Source organism: Hippocampus bargibanti, linkage group LG12, assembly GCF_051943395.1.
Source record: "Hippocampus bargibanti isolate YZ-2025 linkage group LG12, ASM5194339v1, whole genome shotgun sequence".
Classification (NCBI taxonomy): domain Eukaryota; kingdom Metazoa; phylum Chordata; class Actinopteri; order Syngnathiformes; family Syngnathidae; genus Hippocampus; species Hippocampus bargibanti.
In genome coordinates, this window is record NC_142745.1 from 15,800,008 (window position 1) to 15,825,523 (window position 25,516).

The 25,516-nt window shown below is 42.7% G+C and overlaps 1 protein-coding gene across 1 annotated transcript; it reads right to left on the reverse strand.

Moving 5' to 3' along the window:
- Positions 1 to 52: 52 nt before the first annotated feature.
- tasora (transcription activation suppressor a) lies at positions 53 to 25,421 on the reverse strand. Its single transcript, XM_089009565.1, is given in 29 exon segments — positions 53 to 3,013; positions 3,951 to 4,224; positions 4,227 to 4,339; positions 5,739 to 5,889; positions 5,968 to 6,146; positions 6,602 to 6,710; positions 6,791 to 6,950; positions 7,557 to 7,679; positions 8,990 to 9,939; positions 11,157 to 11,567; positions 12,204 to 12,336; positions 12,408 to 12,565; positions 12,686 to 12,811; positions 12,905 to 13,091; positions 15,120 to 15,365; positions 15,523 to 15,713; positions 16,374 to 16,448; positions 16,531 to 16,603; positions 20,722 to 20,825; positions 20,916 to 21,019; positions 22,139 to 22,244; positions 22,333 to 22,364; positions 22,617 to 22,747; positions 22,822 to 22,953; positions 23,024 to 23,115; positions 23,256 to 23,328; positions 24,332 to 24,424; positions 24,552 to 24,697; positions 25,038 to 25,421. Coding segments are annotated over 29 exon segments (5,271 nt in total). The 5' UTR covers positions 25,294 to 25,421; the 3' UTR covers positions 53 to 2,670.
- Between the last annotated feature and the right edge of the window lie 95 nt (positions 25,422 to 25,516).

The following is a 25,516-nucleotide window of genomic DNA, read 5'->3' on the forward strand; positions in this document are numbered from 1 at the left end:
CATTTATGAAAATTTTACCTTGGCAAACGAAGTATCTTTCGGGATACACACGGAGCTACCACAATGAGTGATATGTCGTTCGCAAACGAGCCTATCAAGAAAATGGTGGCCAATGTTTTTGTCCTCTACTCCCCGCCCCGTCTTCGGTTAAAGCCACGTGATTGGTCTAGAACGCTGCAGTGAGGGGGTGGGGGTTACAGACAGAGAGCGAGGCCGTTCTCCCAAAAACAAGATGGCGTCTTCGGTTAAAGCCACGTGATTGGTCAAGAACGCAGCAGTGAAGGGGGGGGGGGTTAAACATTAAAGAGACAGGTAGGCGACAGAGAGTGAGAAAACACACACACACGAATTTGAAAGAAAAAAACAAAAGTGAAATGGTGAGAAAATGGATAGAAAACAGTGAAATTTGTACTCGTTTCAACTTTGAGAGTTATATAGCTGAGTGTAGACTGGAAGGTTAAAATATCCCATCAATCAGGCTCCACAAATAACCCGCACAAGCTACCTCTACACTTGATGGAAAAAGCTATCAACCCAGCTAAACAGAACACAATTGATGAGGAACAAGGTTAAATTATCGCAGAGAAAGCACCTACAAGGGATCATTCCTCAAGATGGTGAAAGAAGAAGGCTATGTTCCTCATCAAGTGTTTAATGCTGATGAAACCGGCCACTCCATTCCATCAATGACCATCACAAAGGTAAATAAAATGACTTTATTATACAGTACAGTTTATTTCTTTAATTATAATACCAGAGGACCGTTATTATAAATAAAATAAGGTATATTTTGTGTAGTTTTAAGGCTTATAAATTAGAAAGTAGAACATTATGTTTTATGGGGGACCTGGGAACGGATTATTCTCATTTTAATGGTTTCCTATGGGAAATTATTTTTTGGGATACGCATTTTTGCCTTACACACTCTGTCTGGGAACCAATTAAGTTCGTAAGCCAAGGTATCACTGTATAGGCAAACAATCCGATAGTGACCCATAAATGTTAAGATCAGATGGTAGTGTGCAAAAATGACATAGTTCAAGATTTTTTTTCTGGGTCAAAATAATTGTAATGTTGCAAAGGTAAATAGTAGCTTTATGTACTGATTAAAAAGAAGAATCCAGGCGGTACAAAGATTAATCAAAACTGGGTGCCATGATCACTAAATCAAAAATGTTTCTCCACTCTGCTGAAAATACAGGGTGACCCAAAAAGATGTGTACCCATGAAAATTTCAATTGTGGAGTTGATTAAAAAGCTATTTATTATTTCACCACCAACCACACATTATTCAGTTTATGGAAGACCATTCGCCAGTTTCAGCCATTTCTGTCATTTTTTTTGTCAATTTATGGCCAAGGTGTGTTCCAAATGTCCACCATTTCATTGCAAGCCAACCTGTACTTGTCTGCGTCTGTGTAAGCTCTGTCGTACAGGAGTGGTCCATCGATGAAAAGGTTTCTTTAGCCGTCATCTGTACTTTTTTGAAGGTGTCGGACGTTTCGCTTCTTATCAGTCAGGAATGTAGGAACAATCGGTGGGGCTGCAGGTAGTGGTCCTCTACTCCCCCCAACCTGAGAGTAGGGACCTATCATAGCAGTGTCCGGCGCCGCCATGTCTGGATATTAGGGATATGTATATATAGGGCCGATACAACCAGTAAGACTTTAGTTCGCTGAAGAAGCATCTTGGATAAGAAGCGAAACGTCCGACACCTTCAAAAAAGTACAGATGACGGCTGAAATAACCTTTTCATCGCTGTACTCACTTTTCCACAGTCCTCTTTCAGGAGAAAACATTGCTGCAGTGAGGAACTCAGTAGGACGCACGCATCTTTTTGTCACCTTTTTGGTCACCCTCCCGAAAGAGGAGTGTGTAAAAGTAATTAACCACTTAGAGGAGTACAGTTTATTTTGCAACAAAATGGTGGTCATTTCTGGAACACATCTTGGGAAAGCTATAAAATGACTAAAAATTGACAGAAATAGATGAAACTCTGGTGTATGGTCTTCCATAAACTGAATAATGTGTGGTTGTAATTTGAAATAAATAGCTTTTTAATCAAAGCCACAATCTTTTTGGGTCACCCTGAATATGCGTACATTTTTGTAGCAATTGGACCAAATCTGTACAGGTTTGATTTCAATGATATTTGAAAATGTCAAAAATGACACTAACATTTCAAAACAAATTCCAATGTCAAATTTCACCACATAGCTTTTGTTTACTAAAGTTTTAATAACAGTCTGTGATTTAAAAAAAATACATAAATTAAAATCATTCTAAAAAAAAACTTTCAGTGCCAATTTTTTTTGCTTCAACATACTTAATTTGCAGTCCTCGTGTAGGTCCATTCAAAACATTTCTTCTGTAAGTTTGCTTTTCAGGTGAACTAACACGCGCCTCCGCATTAGCAACATCCTAGCAGCGATGACAACAACCGGTTTTATACATTTTCAACATGTGGAAAAAATATCCACTCACGGAATGCAATCTGTCAGACTCACATAGGCGCTGCGATGAAAACCAGTTATTTCTCGTAAAACGAATCACTTAAAAAAAACCATTCTGCAACAGCGCCGTCCACAGTCTGAACAGTTCACCACACTTGTGTAGATTGCTAATTAACACAAATGCCAAGGTGATGAGAAGATAGTTCTGTCACGGGTTCTACATGCCATTAAAATGCCCTCGCTCTCCTCCTCGCGGCCATTTCCAAAAATCGCCGTATCCCCCTGCAAAACGTTGTCCCACCTGCTGTCTAGGAAAACCCCAGCCGGGGTTCCTGCTTGGGTCTGAATAAAAATTGTAATGTTGAGGGTTCTGCTGATTTGGGTACCGGTGGTTCTGGTACTGATGGTTTTGGTACGGATGATTCTGGTACTGGTAGTTCTTGGCGCCCCTCCATCGTTGGTGTTGTTGGACGAAATTGGAAGGGGCACAGGACGGACTCTGGTGGGGACGCATGCCTACGCCTCGCTTTGGTGACTGGTTCTTGTCAGACTTTGTGCATCTAAAGGAGGGATGAGATGACGTTCAAACCAAAATTTGGAGGACTTGTTGTTTGGAGCTTTGAAAATAATAATAATAATAATAATAATAATAATAATAATAATACATTTTATTTTAAGCGCCTTCAAAGCTCTCAAGGACACTTTACAGTTACTGACAAGCATAGATACAATAATAAATAAAATACAATTATAAATAGAATACAATAAATAAAATACAATGATAAATAGAAACAAGAGAGAGAGCTACACAGAAAATGCCATTTTAAATAGGTGGGTTTTGAAGGTGGGAAGAGAATCGATGTTACGAATGTTGGGAGGAAGTGAGTTCCAGAGTTTGGGGGCAGAACAGTTGAAAGCTCTGTCCCCCATTGTGCTGACAGGGCAGGGGAGCACACAGAGGTGGAGGGAGGAAGAGGATCTGAGGGAACGAGAGGGAATAGAAATTTGAAGAAGGTCAGATAGGTATGGGGGGCTAGGTTATGGATAGCTTTAAATGTATAAAGAAGAAGAATTTTAAAGTTGATTCCAGATTTGACCGGTAGCCAGTGGAGCTCTTGGAGGACGGGGGTGATGTGGTGAAAGGATGAGGTTCTGGTGATGATCCGAGCTGAAGAATTCTGGACCTGTTGAAGTTTGTGGAGTTGAAGTTTCTGAGGGACACCAAGGAGAAGTGAATTGCAATAGTCAATCCGGGAGGTGACAAGACTATGAACGAGGATAGCAGTGGTGTGAGGAGTGAGAGACGGGCGAAGACGATTGATATTGCGTAGGTGGAAGTACGCCGATCGGGTGAAGTTATTTATATGGGAGTGGAAAGATATTGTACTGTCAAGGATGATACCTAGACTTTTGACCTGATGGGAGGGAGAAACGGTCGAATTGTCAATAGTGCGAGAGAGAAACTGTTAGCATTTGGAAAAGAGGCATACAACTGACCTGGTTGCCTCGCCCTCCGGAGGACATCCAGTTGCAGGTGGGGAGATGTTGATTTCTTCTTTTTTTGAACTTGAAGGCTTCACCTCCTCTCCCCTGTCATCGCTAGAGTCTACAAGCGTCTTGTCATTGGCAGGCGGCACGGCGAGTGCAGCCGGTGAGACTTTGCTTTCCGTGTCAGAAGCCTGTTGCTGGTGCCTCTGCGCTCGCAGCTTCGTGATGGCCATGTGCAATATCTGAATGTCTTTGTCGGTGTGATGAGCGTCACTTTCCCCAGGGCGGTCTCCGCATTTTGTTGTTCAGAGGTGTGAGCGAGGATCGGGTCAGTTCGAGGTGACTGCTGCTCCACGGTGGTGCCGTTCGTGTTGTCGTCCCCTCCTAAAGATGGAGATGTAAAATAAAATATGCTGTGATACATTTCATGTTATGATGTTACAGTGATACGTTGGCTTACAAACGCTTTAGCTCACGAAGTTTTCGCCTTACAAACATTAAATTCGCAACAATATAATCTTGCCATACTAACTAATTTTTGGCGGACAAACCACACAGCGCCACGCTGGCTGGTGGACAAGTTTTCCACATCCCCTTTGAGTGCATCATCGAAAAACACAAACGAGGTGTGCGTTTGTGTGACTTAGCGTCCCAGTACCAGTACGCTAAGTCGACCATTGCTACGTGTGGCTAGGGGCGTTTCTGTGTTGTCTAACCAACAGTCTCAGGCAATAGAAGAGGTTGAAAAACTTCTGTTGCTTTGGATTAACAAAAAGCAGCTCGCAGGGGACTGTGTGAGTGAGGGTATTATCGCCGAGAAAGCACGGCAACTTCAACGGTAAATAAAATGACTATTATACAGTACAGTTTTTTTATTTAATTACAATACAATAATTATTATACATAAAATAAGGTATATTTTGTTTAGTTTTAAGGCTTATTTAGTTGAAAACTATGTTTTATGGGGTCGTGGGAACGGATTCTTCTCATTTTTAATGGTTTCTTATTCAAAATAAATGTTTGGCAGATGAACTTTTCGCCTTACACACACTTTCTGGGAACCAACTAAGTTTGTAAGCTGATGTATCACTGTATTTTGATGTTTTAAGCCACGGATGTCATTTTTTGTGGTGGGCCACATTGAAGTTATGGTCTCCTGTCGGCCACTATGAATTTGGGGAAACCATTGGAATGTTCCTCTCCTCCACATACAGTATTACACAGAGTGCACAAAAATGTAATGATTAGTTTTCAAATCTGAATCAGGAATAATGACTGCTATTGCGGATTACATGGGACAATCTGAAATTTTGGTTCAGACTTTAGCAAGCAAAATGGCACTTGACATGCTTGATTTGCTTTTGCGGGCCAAATATAATAATGTGGCGGGCCAGATTTGGTCCCTGAGCCTAGATTTTGACACCTGTGTTTTAAGTGGATGAGTTTCACATGGTTTACTTTATAAAACGTTTCAAATGAGAAGTTTTCAGATCAGTTTTGTCACGCACCAAGTTTCACGTGTGATTTTCACATTCTTATGTGGTGCTGTAAGTTTCAACATTCTGAATTGACATTTTACGTGACGACAATTTTTGTATTTTTCCAGAATGCAGAAGTCACAATGGTCATGTGTCAATCTCCAATTTTCACGTTGAAATATTTTGATATTAAACTTTTTTTTGTTGTTCGCGCACGGCCCTGATTTTCTATTGTCATTTTGACGTGCGTTTTCAAATTTTTCATTGTTTTTTTTTTGGGCTGATTCCTACTGAGGTGCACTGCCGGATAACCATGGATGCACCTTTGGCCGTTTGGAGGTCCTCCGCGATCCCCTGCTTGTTGCTGTCGTAGTGGTTGCCAAGCACTGCGTCGAAACTTTGCAGCATTTCGTCCACGCCGGCCGTGATGATGCCGCTTTTGGAGAACCGCATGAAGTCCAAGCTATGCACTGAAAACGGATATATGTGCAGTATTTGCTGTTTTTCGCACACAAAAAATTAGCGTTGCTAAAAAAATTGGAAGCTACCTCTAAGGAAAACGGTGTGTCTGAAGCGGGTGTTGTGGGCCTGATGTTCGATGAGACATTGGAGATCGGGCGACGGTTGTTTATTGTTGTCACAGCGATGCTTCGGCAGGACCTCCACAATCTTCTGCTGGTGGCGCTTAAGGATGACAGCCAGCAGCCCGGCGGCATCTCTCCGGAACCTGAATGCCAAAAAAAACCGAAAAAGCAACCTGTCACATTAATGCGATCACATGAGCGCAAATGTGTGTCAGTTTGGGAGTCCAGCACACTCTAGTAGAATAATACTACTACTACTACTACTACTAATAATAATAATAATAATAATACATTTCCTTTCTAAGCGCCTTTCAAAACTCTCATGGTCACTTTACAGTCACAGGATAAGTTTTTTTTTGTGCGTAAGCACCACACGCGCCAGCGTTCACTCAACCCGGAATAACTCAGATAGAAAAGTAGCTAGCTAGCTCATAGCTGCCCACCAGCTAGCCAGCAAGATAGCTAGCTAGATAGCTAATAGACAGCAAACAGATAGCTAGCTAGGTAGCCAGCTAAGTCACCAGCTAGATCGCCAGCTGGATAGCCAGTTAAGCGAAATCCAAGGGCAGCGAGAAAATATTTAGGCCAGAATTCTTACTTAGCCTGCTCTTTCAGCTTCTTGAGGGCTGTCCTGTGAATTTTCCACCTCCAAACATTTTCCGGAGAGTTATGCTGCTCCAAGACCCCCATGATGGCGTCCAGTTGATCTGCAATAAGAAAGCGGTCATTAGCCGAACCGAGGAGACGGCATCTGTCCTTTCCCACCGCCCACTACAGCGCAGCCTACCAGAGGTGACCAGGTCTGGATTGAGGATGAGGTCTTCGGAAAGGATGCAGCCGCCACACACAAACAACTGCTGGTAGCCGTGCGTCTTGAAGTCGTCGACCGTGTCGATGCTCAGAAAGATCACCGACTGGTGCTGCTTGAGTGAAACCAAACCGGGAATCTGAAAACACCAAGCCCACAAATTAGGGGGTATTTTAGTGGTTCCAGAAAAAAGACATGGGACATTTTGCCTCGAGGGGCGGTAAGAGTTAACTCATTCACTGCCACTCACAAATTTATTCGGGAATTGAAAAGCCTGACCTGAAGCGCCATTCCCGAATTTGTTCGGGGTTTGTTATTTTCTAGTTGGGGGGATGCGAATCAAGCTGCAGTCAGACCTATGGGCAAGGTTTTTCCCTCCCACGAGGGGGCTGCATTTGCCTTTTGTACAGACGCCCCCATTTCCATTGCAGATAACTCTAGAGCCCAATAAAGTTGACAAACTTTTAATTTCTGATGAAATAAGAGTCTAAGGTTTCTTACGCAGCTTAAATATTTATGTAGTCCAAAAACTCAATATTATATATTATATATGTGGGTCCTGCAATTTGAGTGAAAATGACAAAAACCCTGGCACTGGAGTGGACACATTTTTGCACATCGTCTGGCAGTGAATGAGTTAATGTGCTTCTTTGCAAGGCTTATTCATCTTTTTTTTTTAACATAAAATATGCTAAGCGTGTCATTCATACGCAGCATCGACTCTTAAATGTGCCATTTTCATCACCTCATGAAGGTGCTCCGCCATGTCTTTGTTCTTGATGATGACCAGAAATTTGCCATCGGGGACTTCTTGTTTCAAGTAGGAAACCGGATCTTGCTCTGTGTGACCTTGCTGCGTGAGGTACTCCTACGACAAGACAGCCATACATAGATAAGGATGTTTATGAAGTGTTTTGATAACATTCCACAGAAAGCGGGTGAATAAAAAACATGGAGGGGAATTTCGGAAGGCTAAGATTTTGATAACTGCGTCGGTGATCTTGAAAACGGTGTCACCACATTGTCATTTCAAAGGTACATTGATACCTCAGCTTACAAACTTAGTTGGTTCCCAGAAAGTGTGGAAGGCGAAAGGTTCGTCTGCCAAACATTTATTTCCCATAAGAAACCATGAAAAATGAGAATATTCCATTCCCAGGTCCACATAAAACATCTTTTTTATTAAATAAGCCTTAAAACTACACAAAATATAACTTATTTTATGTATAATAAATGTGCTATTGTATTGTAATTAAAGAAATAAACTGTACTGTATAATAGTTGTTTTATTTACCTTTGTAATGGTAGTTGTCAATGGATGGTAGCAATGGTCAACTTAGCATACTGGTACTGGGACGCTAAGTCACACAAACGCACACCTCGTTCGTGTCTCTTGATGATCTCCTTCTTCTGCTCGACCGAAATTTTCTTTTGTGTCCTCTTCGACTTAACACTTGCCTGTGGTGGGGGCTTTTTCGGTCCCATAATTGCAAAAGTATTCCACTCAATAACAAACCACGTCTGCACTAAAAGGGGGTGTGGAACACTAGTCCGCCAGCCCCCGTGGCGCTCCGTGTGGTTGGGTTCGTTTGCCGAAAACTAGTTCAAATGCCAAGATTATAGTCTCGCGTATTTAATGTTCGTAAGGCGGAAAGTTCGTAAGATAAAGCGTTCGTAAGCCACTGTATCACTGTACTTTGATTTCATTACCATACTGCGTTACAGTATTTATTGATGAAATAAGTTTTAGGATTGAAAAAAAATTACACAGTACAAAATGGTGTCAAATTTAAGGCCCATGGGCCGGATTTGGCCCGCCACATCATTTTATTCGGGCCACAAAAGGAAATCAAGCATCTTAAATTCTTTGATGCTTGCTAAAGGCCGAATCTAAATTTCAAATTGTCATATGTAATCCACAATAATGGTCAAGAAAACTAGGCATTCATTGATTTGCTGTGCGCTGCAGGCGTAATATGTGGAAGTGATTAAGCATTATTATGCTTTCCCAAAGGAAACCGTAACTGCAATGTGGGCCAATGGCAAATATGAGTTTGACACCCCTGAAATACACGGTGAACAACAGGAGAGAAATTGATATCGGAAAAACAATTTATAAAAAGAAAAACCAACAAACAGATTATCCTGAGGATTTGGTTCGGTCTGTACAGGCGTTACCTTGATGTTGCTGACCAGCCGGTCGTCCGGCTGGACAGCGTACACGTAGAACCGCACCACAGAGCTCCTCTGGATGTCCTTGATGATGTCGTACAGGCTGCTGAGCACCTCGGGCTCCAGATGCTGAATGACACTGCCGAGGGTCTCTGCCGATGGGATGGAGAGTAGGTCCGAACCAGGCTCAGAGCCAGACTCCGGCGCTTCTGTCGGCGCAGAGACGTCGTTGGGCTGCGTGGACGGAGCAGGGGAAGTCGGGCGGTTCGTCCGCGGGCCGACGGACGCGCGTCCAGGTGCGCTGTGAGGTGGTCTGCCCGAAAATTCCCCGCTGGTTCCCGTTTGTCCACTTGCAGCGTTTTCGCTCGTCGCTTCTGCTCTTTCTGTTTCATCCTCCTCTGTTCCTGCCCTGATGCTGGATACGAATGCACTGATGGTACTGGCAAGTGCCAACTCGAGCTCGTTGCTCGGCTCGGGGTCGTCGTCGTCCCGCAAGATGCTACTAATACCTTCCTGGAGCGAGCTCATATAGCCCTGAACCGACGGACACGGGTGGTACAGAGACACGTACTGGGAAAAGGGAATCACCACTGGGGGGACAGCGCTCAGCGGCTCGGGGGGACGGTAAGAAGGTGATTCGGGTAATCTGCAGTTAATGTTCTCCTCCCGCAAAAGGAGATGCAAGTCAGTCGAGAAGTGACCCAGGTGTTTGAGCAGGATGCCGTCGAGACCGTCAATGCCTTGCGGGCAGTCGGGCGGTGGCATGGAGACCGAAAGGACGGGACAGTCCTCCTCTTCTGAAGACACAGTCAAGTCAACCACCTCCATCACTTCGTCATCAATTTGTCTTCCTTGCAGCAGCCTGGGTGACGCAACGCTCTCCAAAGTAAACGCCGAGGTGTCCGGATTGTCTCCACCTTCAGCGATGCATTCCGAGAGTTCAATCGATGCATCGGCTGAGATGAGGGACAGCAACAAGGGAACAAACGAAGGGTCAGGAGTAGGCGTGTACCTATCAAAGTTTCACGCTGACGATCCTGATCATCCATGTGTGAGATACTTTGCGATCATGTGCTTAATTGTTTTTTGCGCTGCTTGCTTACAATTATTTAATTTCCTAGATTTTTTTTCTTTCACGAATTGAGTCAACTAGTGCTCTGTAAAAATGGAGGCTGGAGTAAAAAAAAAAAAAGCACAAATAAAATAAATAAATAAACACACATAAAAACAAATAAACAATGAAACAAATAAACAAACAGACAGACTAATAAATACATAAAATAAAAAATAGATGGAGATACAAATAATGAATGAATAATAAATTACTAAACAATACATAAACAAAAGAAAAATAGACACATTGTTATCCATAATAAATACAATATAGACAGATAGATGTAAGTAAACAAACAAATAAATAAAAGAAAAATAGATAAATAATGAATGAATGAGAAATACATAAACAAATAAATGAAAGAAAAATAGACAAATTGTTATAAATAATAAATGAATAAAAGAAAAGTGGATACATACAAATAATAAATGAAAAATAGATACATAGATATAAACAAATAAATAACAAAATAGGAAAAGTGAAGAGCCAATTAAACAAATAAACAGACAGAAAAATAAATCAAATAAAAAAATATACAAATAGATACAAATAATGAATGAATAATAAATAAATAGACATACATAAATAAAAAATAAATAAATACAAGATAAATAAATAAATATAAATAAACAAAATAAAATGGGAAAAAGTGAAGAACAGACAAACAAAAACAAATTATTAGAAATAATAAATAAAATAAAAAATAGACATACGTAAATAATAAACTAATACATAAATACAATAAAAAAATAAAGAAGTAAATAAAATGGGAAAAAGTGAAGAAGAGACAATTAAACAAATAAACAGAGAGACAGACAAATAAAAATAATATATATATAAACAAATAGAAAAAAATGAATGCACAATAAATAATCAAATAAATTAAATATTTAGATTCTTATGAATAATAAATAAATACAATAAAAAATAGATGAATAGACATAAGTAAATAATAAACAAATAAATAAATAAAAGAACAATAGATAAATAGATATGAACAAATAAATAAATAAATAAATAAAATAAAATAGGAAAAAGTAAATAAGAGATGAAACAAACCTGCACAGTCCCCGGAGGATGGGGTCGCAACCTGCAGCTCCTGGTCCACTTGGCTTGTTTGTTCTTGAGGCGGCGGCGACGACAGAGGATGGGCGGCTGCGGATGGAGGGGACGGGGAGCTAGTGGGAGAAAGGGGGAGACGGGCTTCCAGAGGCGCTTGACGACGGGGCTCGGGACAGAGCGGAGGGCTGGGCGAGGGGGAAGGCCACCTGGCCGGTGAGGCGGGGGGGCTTGGCGAGGGAAAGGGGGCGGGGCTGGGCGAGGGCGAAGGGGGCGGTGACAGGCTGGCCCTGGGGGACGTGACAGAGCTGAGTGAGGGTGGCTGGTCTGGTGGGGTCGCCATGGCGAAATAGAGTCGGGGGTCCTGGGGGAGGTTCCGTTCCCTCTGTTTGTACTTCTCAGAAGACAGACCTGCACACATTTGATTTCAGTCAACACTTTCATTGAGCACACAAAACCTCCATCAAGGAAAATGTCTATTCTGTCTCCACTCTTGTCACATAAACGCAGCTAACTGGGGCCTGACCTGTTTGGCTATTTTGAGACCGATTCTGACATGGATATTATAGAACAAAATTTGGATACATAAAAAAACAACAACAAAAAACACAATGACCAAAAATACCATATTTGGTGCTTCCTTCATGCAGACGACGACAAATATGAATTACAAGCAGGACATCAGTTTGCCTCTTAGTATTTTATGACTGAGGAAAATTGGGGGGATCCTCTTACTCAGTCTACAATTATCCCGACTAAATAGAATTTGTTTATTTATTTGTCCATTTATTTATTTCTTTATATCTTTATTCACGTATTTATTTATTTATTATTTACTTATTTGTGTATTTATTGATTCTTTAATTTATTATTTATTTCTTTGTTACCAATTAGAAATGGTCTCTGTCGATACAATCTTCAGTATTTGGATTCCAGTTCTTCTTTTTATGTTTTTGAAAGCAGCAGTCAGATTGATTGCTGATTCCACAAACGCACAGACAAATCTGTCTCATCATAACTCAAGGCTTATTTCAAAACAACATTCACCGGTTATGGGGATGAGTCTCCACGGGATGCTTTCTTCATACACACTTCCTCCTCCTCCCTGTGAGTCTTGTTGATAATTCTCTCCGCTGGGACTGAATCCCTCCAGACTCCTCACACTCCCCACCATCTGCTCCTGCGCATGCACACGATTTAACGAGTCTCCGGAAGAACGCATAAAATGATCCAAGAGGGCCTGGAATCCACCTCCAGATTGTCCTGCTTCCTCAGGTCGATGTCGCGGTTGGCGGGCAACCCCATTTTGGCGGCCAGCCGGTCAAATGGGGATAACTTGGGCTGGCTCTTCGCGGAAGCTTTGCCGCTGCGGCTTCGCAGTGCGGCGTGTCTGGCCGCCTGCTTGAGACCTGGAGGAAGACAAACGCGTTCCTCCATTTAGATGTATCGTTTGAGGGCTCAATTAAGCTTGCAGCCAGTCAGACAAGCGTCATAATAAGTTTTGACAAAATACGAAAGATTGGACTCGCCTGTCAGCAGTTTGTAAAGTCTGCTCGCGAGCTCTGAGCCATCGTCCTGCAAGCTCATGCCAATCAGACCAACCGACCGAATGACAAAGGCCAGGGAGCCAGGCAGGGGCGGAGTTTGCCCACTTACTAATGACAGCCAAACACAAATACGGACGAACACTCATAAAATAGCTGCACACAACTTTTGGATTCAAGCTGAAACATCTGGCGTGCCCTCACCTGGACTCTTGTCCAATCCGGACAGGTCGTGGAAGGTCTTCAAGTATTTGAGTGCCAAGTGGGCTACCCGCTGCTCCATCTTTCGCTCCGATCCTGGTGTTTTAGTGTCTTCTCGCGACTCCTCTCTCTTCACCTCATTCTCGGCTTTCCTCTTGCATGTCATCACCAAGTCGAAGAGTTCCTGCAGCTGAACAAAGCCCGGCTCTAATTAGTCCCCGGGTAATGCTTGTGCCGAATGTAAATAAATGGCTGAAGTTCCTCAATAATTTAAAAAAAAAAAAAATAAAAATCAATGATAATAAATAAATATTTTAACTCATTCACTGCCATTCCCAAATTTATTCGGGAATTGAAAAGTGTGACGTGGAGCGCTATTCCTGAATTTGTTTGGGTTTTGGTTTTTCTTGCAGGGGGGTGCGAATCAAGCTCCGGTCAGACCTCTGGCAATGTTTATCCCTTCCACGAAGGGGCGGCCTTTGCATTTTGTCCATGTTAGCGCTTTGTTACAGCTTCAGCCATTGTTAAAGCGCTATATAAATCAATATACATGTATGTATTGTCTTGTACAGTGTTACCTCAGCTTACGAAGTTAATTGGTTCCCAGAAAGTGTATGTAAGGGCTTTAAGTGTGTCTTCCAAACATTAATTTCCCATAGGAGACCATTAAAAATGAGAATAATCCGTTTCCAGGTCCCCATAAAACAAATTTATCCGAAATAAGCCTTAAAACTACACAAAATATACCTTATATTATGTATAATAAATGTGCTATTGTATTGTAATTAAAGAAATAAACTGTACTATATAATAAAGTCGTTTTATTTACCTTTGTGATGGTCGTTGATGTAGTTGCCTCTTGATATCCGAGTGAAGTTGCTGTTCTTTCTCGGCAATAATACCCTCACACATTGTCCCCTACTCGCTGCTTTTCATTAATCCAAATCAACAGAAGTTTTTCACCCTTTTCTATTGCCTGAGACCATTGCTTAGACAACACAGAAACACCTGAGCCACACGTAGCATACTGGTACTGGGACGCTAAGACACACAAAACGCACACCTTGTTTGTGTTTTTCAATGATCTCCTTCTTCTGCTGGACTGTAATTTTCTATTGTGTCCTCTTTGGCTTAACACTAGCCTATGTATTTTTCGGTCCCATAAAAAGCAAAAGTATCCACTCCATAACAAACCACGTCTGCACTAAGCGCACTCAAAGAAAGTGGGCGTGTAAAAGTAGACCGGCAGCTGTTCGGCCGTGTGGTTTGGTGTTCTCCCGCCGAAAACTAGTCCGCCAGCCACTGTGGCGCTCCGTGTGTTTCCCGTAAACTAGTTCATATGCCAAGATTATGTTCTTGCGAGTATAATGTTTGTAAGGTGAAAAGTTCGTTAGCCAAAGTGTTCGTAAGCCGAGGTATCACAGTATTTTGTACAGGCGTCCCCATTTCAAGCTTATATACCATATGTGCGAGTATAATGTGCGCATGTGTATAACGTGCACCGCTAATTTTCAATTAAAAATCAGTATAAAATGTTGTTCCATTTTTTCTCGGCTCAGACCAAGCATTGCAAGTGACAACACATGCGTTCATGATAAAAGTCATTTATTGACAATGTGATCTATGAATACTGAAATAAAATTAACAATATTTATTTACAGTTCCCATTATTGAAGTCCAAGATGGCGCCCGAGTAGGCAGCCATCAGCAAGTGCTCTCATGAGCCTTGTTTTTTGTCTTTGTGTTTTCTTTTGTCCCTTTGTGTTGTTGTGCGTCGTGTGGAATGGATACGGATTGTTTTTCAGCTTTTTTGGCCACGATATTAATCAAGGAGGAGACAGTGCTGAGCGGTTGCGAGTTTTCGGCAGCATGAATATGCCAGTACTCTTTTTGAATGGGAGGAATGTCGGTGCCATTTGACTGTCATCGCTGGACACCACAGGGGCGATTGTAAAGTTTCTCATGCTGAATTGAATGTTTGTGTAATCCTAAATTTCAATATTTTGTGGGTCCTGCAATTTCAGTGAAAATGACAAAAACCCTGCCACTGCAGTGGACACATTTTTGCACGTCATCTGGCAGTGAATGAATTAATGATAATTATCCGCATTTTCTGCAGACTATACTAATCATATTATTGACTATTATTCAAATAATGGCTCCCACCCCCCATGTGTGCACCGAGAGGAATGAATAGGTATAGGAATAGGTTAGCTACCTTGTGTGCGTTGCTGCCGGCGCCCTCTTGCCCTTTCCTAGGATTCACCACCGGAGGCTCCGAGCGTGTGCAGTGCAGCTCCACCATCTTGGTAGCGTGCGCCACCGCCAGCTGGAAGCGAGCCGGATTGTGAAGATACGGACGCAGGAAGGCGTCCGTGTTCAGCCGGTGGCGTTTGGGTGCCGGGTACGCAGCGGCTGTTTCGCCTGCTTTGACGTCATATTCAGGCATTTCATACGTTTGCACCTGCAGGTTTTAGGGGGTATTAGTTGGGTGACTTAAAATAATTTGAAAGAATGATGTATAGCTTTGAAAAACCTCATGCATATTAAAATGTATATTAAAATTAGCGAGAACTAAAGGGAGCCCTCCTGCGTTAGTTTGCAAGCCGGTTAAGAAGCACCTTGCCGTCCTTCTGGCCGACCAAGTACTCTTGTGCTTGCAGCTCCACGCCGGTGGAGAGTTCGGAGGAAGGGTTTGCGTGGCTCCTGATGAGGGCGTGATGAAGCGCCGGGATAAACTGCTTCATTGCTGATATCCCGCTGTTGCCGAAGCCGGCGCAGGAGGACACGCAACTGGATGCACAACTGGATGCTAAACGCATAAAACACATACATTATCTATTCGTATGTGTTGAACTCATTCACTGCCAGACGATGTGCAAAAATGTGCCCACTCCAGTGCCAGGGTTTTTGTCATTGTCACTCGAATTCCAGGACCCACCGAATATTGATTTTTAGTACTACAAAAACAATCACTGTAGCATAAGAAACCGTAGACCCTCTTCTTTCATCAAAAAATAGTTATTTCCTAAATTACATGGGTCTGGAGTTATATGAGCTTGAAATGAGGGCGGCTGTCCAAAATCCAATGCAATACATATATATTGGTTTATATAGCGCTTTAACAACAGCTGAAGCTGGAATGGAGGGCTAACATGGAAAAAAGGGAAATGCTGCCCCTTGTGGAAGGGAAAAACATTGCCAGAGGTCTGGCGAGCGCTTTATCGGCACCCAAGCAAGAAAAAACAAAACCCGAACTAATTCAGGAATGGCACTCATTATTATTATTTTCAATTCCATAAAAAATTCAGGAATGGCAGTGAATGAGTTAATATTGAAAAGTTTCATATTTTGCTTCCCTTCTATTTAGGAATTATATTTATTGTACAAAAACAATCATTTTGTTCAGGTGTGACTGGTCCTGAACACGAAATTGAAATTGTAGTGCTAATGGTGGTGGTGTGTTCCTTACCAGATTTGTCCACATCTCTGCTTTCAGGGAAGACAAACAAGGCCTGGAGACATCTCTTCCAACTCTCGCCTCTCTCTGAACATGTGACATTCAAAACGGTGATCAATGTATTATTCTACGTGGCATGAATTAATGCGACAGTTGGGCCTCCTCCTACCGGGCGGTGTGGCCATCTGAGCGCTGGACAGCAGGAAGAGAAAACCTCGCTCAGTCAGCGCGCTCACCAGTACCTGCATGAATAGTGTAAACAAACTTTTTACACAAGATATTAAAATAAATGAATAAACAAATACAATTAAGTAATACATATATGAATAAATAAACACATACATAAATAAGTAAATAAATGAATTAAAAAAGAATAAATAAATGAAGAAATGGATAAACAAATGAATGAACAAATAAATAAATAAATAAATAAATAAAGGATAATACAGGTAACATCCAACTTACGACCAGCTTGACTTACGACCACGACCTCCAGACCCTATTTTTAAAATTTTAATTCTACGCCTGTCACTGCAACGCGCAAGCAGGCTGGCAATGTGTATGACAATGTTGGCCAGCCAGCCGGCATCTCACTCTCGCACAGCAATCGACCGTGTGATGGCACCAGAGGGGGGAAGTTTGCGAGTCATTCAGCCTTCGAGTCTCTATTCAACATTTTGAATGGATTTCAACTTACGATCATTTTGACTTACGACCGTTTGGTCGGAACAGAACTCGGTCGTAAGTCGAATGTTACCTATATTTATTTATGATGATGTGTATTTTTGGTCGAACAAACAATCATTAACTCTCACAATGACACCTAGGGACAATTTTTGAGTGTTCAATCAGCCTGCCATGCATGTTTTTGGAATGTGGGAGGAAACCGAACGGTCTGGAAAACAGATGGATGGATAGACCCCCCCCTATCCGCGTACAGGAGTGGTCCATCGATGAGAAGGTTTCTTCAGCCGTCATCTGTACAAAAGTGAAGGTTTCGGACGTTTGCCTCCTATCCAAGAGGCTTCGTCAGCGAACTAAAGTCTGACTGGTCGTATCGGCCCCATTTATATATCCCTAATGTCCAGACATGGTGGCGCCGGACACAACTAAAAAGGGACCCTTCCAACTAGAGAAAGGAAAACTATCTGTGAGGTCGCTGCGTGAATACAATGACGGCAACTGAAACGCATTGAATACATACAATTATAAAAGAGGACAGAGCGCTAAAAACAGAAGTCTTTAGGAAGGCTACGCACACTGACCAATACTTACTTTTTGACTCTAACCACCCTTTACAACATAAACTAGGAGTTATCAGAACCCTCCAGCATAGGGCTAAACTAATACCAACTAGCACTGAAGGTAGAGAAAAGGAGTCAAAACATATCAGGAGAGCACTCACTAACTGTGGGTACCCTCAGTGGTCATTCAACAAATGTCAGAAAGAAAGAATAGCGAACGAAACCAATAATTCTCAAGATTCTAAAAGGAGAGGAGTAGCAGTACCGTACATTGCAGGAATTTCTGAAAAATTACAAAGAGTCCTTTGGCAACATAAAATTCCTACTTATTTCAAACCGAAACCAAAAATTAGTGCATCCAAAAGATAGGCTACCAAATGAAAAACAAAGTAATGTAGTTTATTCCATACATTGTAAGAATGAAAATTGTAAAGAGCAGTACATTGGGGAGACTCAACAAATTCTCAAAAAAAGACTTTATCAACATCGCAGGGATAATACTAGTGGGCCTCAATCGGCAGTACATTTGCACCTAAAAGCTAGCAACCACTCATTTGACGACAATGAGGTTAAAATCTTAGCGAAAGAACATAGATGGTTTGAAAGGGGGGTAAAAGAGGCGATTCTTATAAAACAACAAAATCCTTCATTAAACCGGTCTGGTGGTGTGAGGTTCAATTTGGATCGTTCATACAATAGCCTGCTCAGGCAAAACAGGTTAGGCAACTTTCGCAATGCTGATGAGGGTCGTTATGCTGATGAGGTGATACCGGGGGCAGTGGGGGTAATAGGCCAATCGTTAGTCAGGAATGTAGGAACAATCAGTGGGGCCACAGGGAGGGGTCCCCCGCCCCTCCCAACCTGAGAGTAGGGACCTATCATAGCTGTGTCCGGCGCCACCATGTCTGGACATTAGGGATATATAAATGGGGCCGATACGACCAGTCAGACTTTAGTTTGCTGACGAAGCCTCTTGGATAGGAGGCGAAACGTCCGAAACCTTCACTTTTGTACAGATGACGGCTGAAGAAACCTTCTCATCGATAAAATATTTAAATCTCCCAAAACACAACTTAACATTGAAGGTGTTTTCCATTAACGAAAACCCGTAAAAAAATGTACCGCCTCCTCAAAATATTTTTTGGGGGTGCTGGGGGTCAGTTGAAACGAAAGTCACGTTTGTGTGAATGTACACAATTTTAATTGATAAAGGAAATTTTGCCACCCACCACTCCCTCCTTCTCGAGCTCCTGCAGCAGCCTGCCAATGCTGTTCATCGTGCGACTTCTGTCCAACACCTCCAACAGGCTGCAGTAATGGCCCCGCGTCACAACTACACACAAACGACGATGACATCACGTATGTGATCTACTAGACAAGGGACAGAATTGAAATGGCAAAGCTTGTGCGAATGCAGCGTCACCTTCCTTGCTGCTGTCATAGACGTTGAAGGAAAAGAGCTCGGGTGGGAGAAGCTTGGACACTTTGTCCAGTCTCATCAAGTGTCCCAGTTTCAGCTTGTCGGGTCTGGAGGAAAGAAGAACACACACAAAAAATATGCCAGATTGGTTTTTGGCTTGCTGTTGATCAAATCAAGCGAACCGAGTTTTAACGTCAGGTAAAACAGGACTATTACAGCCAAACCAGAACGCACGCAAAAACCATGTGGTATAACCGTGTTCAAGTGAGTAACAACAACAACAAAAACGTTTGGGTCAAATGAAGTAAAGGTAAACCAGGAGGAAAAATTGTAACATAAACATGGACGCAAACAACATCGTGGTGCGACCCCAACAGTCCCGACAGTAATGGCAATCCTCTCCACCCGGGCTGAACAAACAATTGAATACAAATTGACATCACAAATCAGTAGAATGCTATTTTCAAATTGCAAAGGCTACAATAAAAATTGAAAAATAAGCCACTCTCTCTACAGTTTGATGGGTGTGGCTGCGCAGGACGAGAGAGAGAGAGAGAGAGGTAGACAGAGAGGGAGAGAGATAGACAGAAAGAGAAAGAGAGAGAATGAGAGAAAAAGAGAGAGAGAGAAAGAGAATGAGAGACAAAGACAGAGAGAGAGAATAAGAGACGAAGAGAGAAAGAGAGAAAAAGGTAGACAGAGAGGGAGAGAGATCGACAGAGACATGAAGAGGGAGGGAGAGAGATAGCTAGAGAGAGGGAGAGAGTAACAAGTAAAATACTCGAGAGAGAATGAAAGAGAGAGAAATGAGTTTTTAAATTAATAAAGTAACAAGTAAAATACTTGAGAAAGAGAGTGAGTGAGAAATAGACAGAAAGAGAGCGAGAGAAAGAGAATGTGAGCATTTTTAATTAAGTAAAATCAAGTAAATTACTCGAAACAATTCATTTCAAAACTAATTAATTAAATAAATAATTGACTAAATAAAGAAATTGTTTTTATGTTATCATTGCACTGACTACAGCGGTTTATGACAATGAGAAAAATATTCCAGGACTTTTGGTCATGTACCAGGTACCTGTAAGACTTAAAGAACAAAAGCGGCGCGATGTGGTGCCCCAGCTATACTTTGTCCACCTGCTGCGTGCATCGTACAGGAAAACGCAATCATGTTGCCGCCGGCAACCACTCACAGTTTGTGTGGGAGGAACGGCAGTGACGACGAGCGCAAGGAGATGGGGAAGAGGATCTTGTCGTCGTGCACCAGGTCGCCGCTCCACACGGTGAAGTGCGCCGGCTCTGAAGAAGAAACCAAACCCAAGCGCCCCATTTTCGGGCCAACTTCCAATGAACGATCAATGAAATGAAACTAGGGGCGATCGCTCACCTTTCTTGGCCTCCCCCGGCCAACTGTTCGCCCTGCGCCACAAACACAGTATCTTGTCAGAGAATTGTTTTTTTTAAACACATAATTGCTGAAAATGTGTGCAAAGACTGAGAACTTTACAGTATAAAATATTTAAATCTCCCAAAACACAACTTAACATTGAAGGTGTTTTCCATTAACGAAAACCCGTAAAAAAAAATTACCGCCTCCTCAAAATATTTTTTGGGGGGCTGAGGGTCAGTTGAAACGAAAGTCACGTTTGTGTGAATGTACACAATTTTAATTGATAAAGGAAATTTTGCCACCCACCACTCCCTCCTTCTCGAGCTCCTGCAGCAGCCTGCCGATGCTGTTCATCGTGCGACTTCTGTCCAACACCTCCAACAGGCTGCAGTAATGGCCCCGCGTCACAACTACACACAAACGACGATGACATCACGTATGTGATCTACTAGACAAGGGACAGAATTGAAATGGCAAAGCTTGTGCGAATGCAGCGTCACCTTCCTTGCTGCTGTCATAGACGTTGAAGGAAAAGAGCTCAGGTGGGAGAAGCTTGGACACTTTGTCCAGTCTCATCAAGTGTCCCAGTTTCAGCTTGTCGGGTCTGGAGGAAAGAAGAACACACACAAACAATATGCCAGATTGGTTTTTGGCTTGCTGTTGATCAAATCAAGCGAACCGAGTTTTAACGTCAAGTAAAACAGGACTATTACAGCCAAACCAGAACGCACGCAAAAACCCTGTGGTATAACCGTGTTCAAGTGAGTAACAACAACAACAAAAACGAGACTGTTTGGGTCAAATGAAGTAAAGGTAAACCAGGAGGAAAAATTGTAACATAAACATGGACGCAAACAACATCGTGGTGCGACCCCAACAGTCCCGACAGTAATGGCAATCCTCTCCACCCGGGCTGAACAAACAATTGAATACAAATTGACATCATAAATCAGTAGAATGCTATTTTCAAATTGCAAAGGCTACAATAAAAATTAAAAAATAAGCCACTCTCTCTACAGTTTGATGGGTGTGGCTGCGCAGGACGAGAGAGAGAGAGAGAGAGAGAGAGAGAGAGAGAGAGACAGAGAGAGGTAGACAGAGGGAGAGAGAGAGAAGAGAGAGAGAGAGAGAGAGAGAGAGAGAGAGAGAGAGAGAATGAGAGACAAAGACAGAGAGAGAGAATAAGAGACGAAGAGAGAAAGAGAGAAAAAGGTAGACAGAGAGGGAGAGAGATCGACAGAGAGAGACATGAAGAGGGAGGGAGAGAGATAGCTAGAGAGAGGGAGAGAGTAACAAGTAAAATACCTGAGAGAGAATGAAAGAGAGAGAAATGAGTTTTTTAAATTAATAAAGTAACAAGTAAAATACTTGAGAAAGAGAGTGAGTGAGCGAGAAATAGACAAAAAGAGAGCGAGAGAAAGAGAATGTGAGCATTTTTTAATTAAGTAAAATCAAGTAAATGACTCGAAACAATTCATTTCAAAACTAATTAATTAAATAAATAATTGACTAAATAAAGAAATTGTTTTTATGTTATCATTGCACTGACTACAGTGGTTTATGACAATGAGAAAAATATTCCAGGACTTTTGGTCATGTACCAGGTACCTGTAAGACTTAAAGAACAAAAGCGGCGCGATGTGGTGCCCCAGCTATACTTTGTTCACCTGCTGCGTGCAGCGTACAGGAAAACGCAATCATGTTGCCGCCGGCAACCACTCACAGTTTGTGTGGGAGGAACGGCAGTGACGACGAGCGCAAGGAGATGGGGAAGAGGATCTTGTCGTCGTGCACCAGGTCGCCGCTCCACACGGTGAAGTGCGCCGGCTCTGAAGAAGAAACCAAACCCAAGCGCCCCATTTTCGGGCCAACTTCCAATGAACGATCAATGAAATGAAACTAGGGGCGATCGCTCACCTTTCTTGGCCTCCCCCGGCCAACTGTTCGCCCTGCGCCACAAACACAGTATCTTGTCAGAGAATTGTTTTTTTAAACACATAATTGCTGAAAATGTGTGCAAAGACTGAGAACTTTACAGTCATCAATTGTAGTGATTTTCCATTATTTAATTTTTCAGATTTTTTTGGGGGTGGGCGTGGCTAAGGCGCTGATTTGTTTGAGTCGAGTGTCTGAAGAAGCATTGCAAATGACAGTCTTTTCTCAACACCCTTACCCAGATCGATAAAATGAATCGTTGTTACCTGACAGGGGCCAAAGGCATGCTGGGAAGTGGCGAATCTTTGCCTTTATAGTGGAAGGACACCACAGCATAAGGGCACACCTGGCGAGGGCGCTGTTTCAGCTCGTCAAAGTCGTACTCGTAAAAGTAATGCTGCAACGTGAGCGAGCGCACATATGACACAAAAGCCAATTTAAAAACACGGACGAGCCTTTGCGTTTGTTTACCTGGGTGTGCTCGAAGGACCGGTAGGCGTTGACGGAGGTGACTTTGCTGAAGTTCTTGGACATGTGGCTGTCAAAGCGGGGAGTGGGGTCCATCACGTTTTTGATGTTCTCATAGATGCTCTTCACTTTCCCCTGAAAAGACGCATATGCACGGGATCAGCAACCACATCCCCAAAACGCCCTCCGCGAGGTGATGACTCACCTTCATCACTTTGAAGATGATGATCTCGCCAGAAGCCCCGTGGTGGAAGGGATGAACCTGAATTAAATCGGAATACCTGCACAAGTACACTCCTGGGAAGGGAGATAAGGAGAGAGACGCGTGTCAGACGCCAAGAGAAAGAAACAGTCAAAGATTCGAGACACAGCGACAAAAAACAGAAGAGAACCACACACACAAAACCACAGAGGAAGATTTGATGCACGGCTCCCACCTTTATTGGGGTCTCCCAGCATGGACTGCCAGTTTTGACCCACAATCAGGCCTTTCTCACACAGCCACGGCACCTACAAGAATGCATGAGATCAAAACTACAGCGATACCTTGGCTTACGAACTTAATTGATTCCCAGACAGAGTGTGTGAGGCGAAAAGTGTCTAACCCAAAAATTAATTTCCCATAGGAAACCATTAAAATGAGGATAATAAGTTCCCACGTCCCCATAAAACATAATTTTCCACTTTCTAATTTTCTAACCCTCAAAACTACACAAAATATACCTTATTTCGGGTATAATAAATGTGCTATGGTATTAGAATTAAAGAAATAAACTGCACAGTATAATAAAGTGGTTTTATTTACCTTTGTGATGGTCGTTGATGGCTTGATGGAATGGAGTGGCCGGTTTCATCAGTATTAAACACTTGATGAGGAACGTAGCTTTCTTCTTTCACCATCTTGAGGAATTATCCCTTGTAGGTGCTTTCTCTGAGATAATTTAACCTTGTTCCTCATCCATTGTGTTGTTTAGCTGGGTTGATAGCTTTTTGCATCAAGTGTACAGCTGGCTTGTGCGTGTTATTTGTGGAGCCTGATTGATGGGATATTTTAACCTTGCAGTCTACACTCTGCCTTTGAACGATCAAAGTTGAAACGAGTCCAAATTTCACGGTTTTCTATCAATTTCCCCATTCTCTCTCTGTCGTCTGCCTGTCTCTTTAATGTTTAACGGCCTCACTCTCTCTCTATCTCTCTCTGTCTGTAACCCCCACCCACTCACTGCTGCGTTCTTGACCAATCACGTGGCTTTAACCGAAGACTGGGGGCGGGGAATAGAGCACAAAAACAGTGGGCTGCCATTTTGTTGTTAGGAGAACGGGGTCGTTTGCGAACGAGACATCACTCAATGTGGCAGCTCTGTGTGTATCCCGAAAAATAGTTCGTATGCCACGGTAAAAATTTCATCAATTTAATATTCGTAAACCGAAAAGTTCGTAATCCAGGGCGTTTGTAAACCGAGGTGTCACTGTATTCCATATAAATATTGCGCAATATTATCACGCTGCTTACCTTGGCCACGTCGGTCAAAAGGAAGCAGTAACTTTCTTCCAGCTCCTTTTCCGTCCGGCCCTCCGTTTTCATCTCCCTCCTCTTTTCCACAAACTGACACACACACACACACACACACATTAAAAAATAATAATAAATAAAACAAATAAATACAATAGCCACATTATTTTCTTATCATAGCCCGTGACGGACGTGATATATTCGAGAAGATGGTTCGCACCTCCCTCTCCAACTGTTCGCTGTGGACCAGTCGGGGGCAGCTGTAGGAGAAACAACCTGCCGATGCCCTGTCCACGTGGCCGGTGGTCAGGATGCTCATCACGCCCTCGTATTCCCGCGACTCGCAGGAAATATGTTTCAACAGCGCTGCACAAATAATGATAGGAGATAAAATCACTTAGTTTTAAAGCATAAGAAAAGGCAGTAATGTCATAGCTGTCAACGTATACGTTTCCCCATATTTTATAGTTGTTTTAATCATTTCAAATAATGTACTTAGTAGATTTCTACGGTAGTTGGTACTGTGAGAAGGGCTGGTTGTGATTAAAGTTATCAAAGCATTAAAGTAATGTTTGTGAAAGTCGTACACAGTTATCTTCATATAATGTACATGTTTGTTATTTTTTAAACGTTTCGATGTGAAGGTAATTTGTAATACGTACTTTACGTAGTCAGTTACTCGGTCTCGGTCGTCTACTTGACCCACCTTTTTTCTCCTTCTTGGGGATGTGGAATTTGTCGGGCTCTTTGGGCATGTGCCTCTCGTGGACGGCCGACGGTTCTCCCGAACCACCGCGGCCACCCGAAAAAGCATCTATTCGGTTGGTAGGAAGGTCCACGCGAGAGGGAATGAGCGCGCTCGCACTCTCGCCATCTTGCACGCTAACACTCGCCCTGCGGGACTCCGAGGATACCCTCCTCGGTGGTGGGTACGGCACCCTACGCGTCACACCGTATTCCATCGGTCCAAGCACAGTCCGCACTCTCTCCGTCCGCACAGCACCGCAACACCGTCGTTGTTAACTTTTTTTCTCGTTGGAATGCTCGTTAGTGTATCATTGGTTTAGTTCTCAACACAACAGACGCCATGTTTTTTTGGCGTGTACTTCTTCTTCGCTGAGTGGTCGCAGTTTGAGAGAAGAATATTCTGCTGCCATCTGTTGTTCATATCTTGTAACGGCAAGA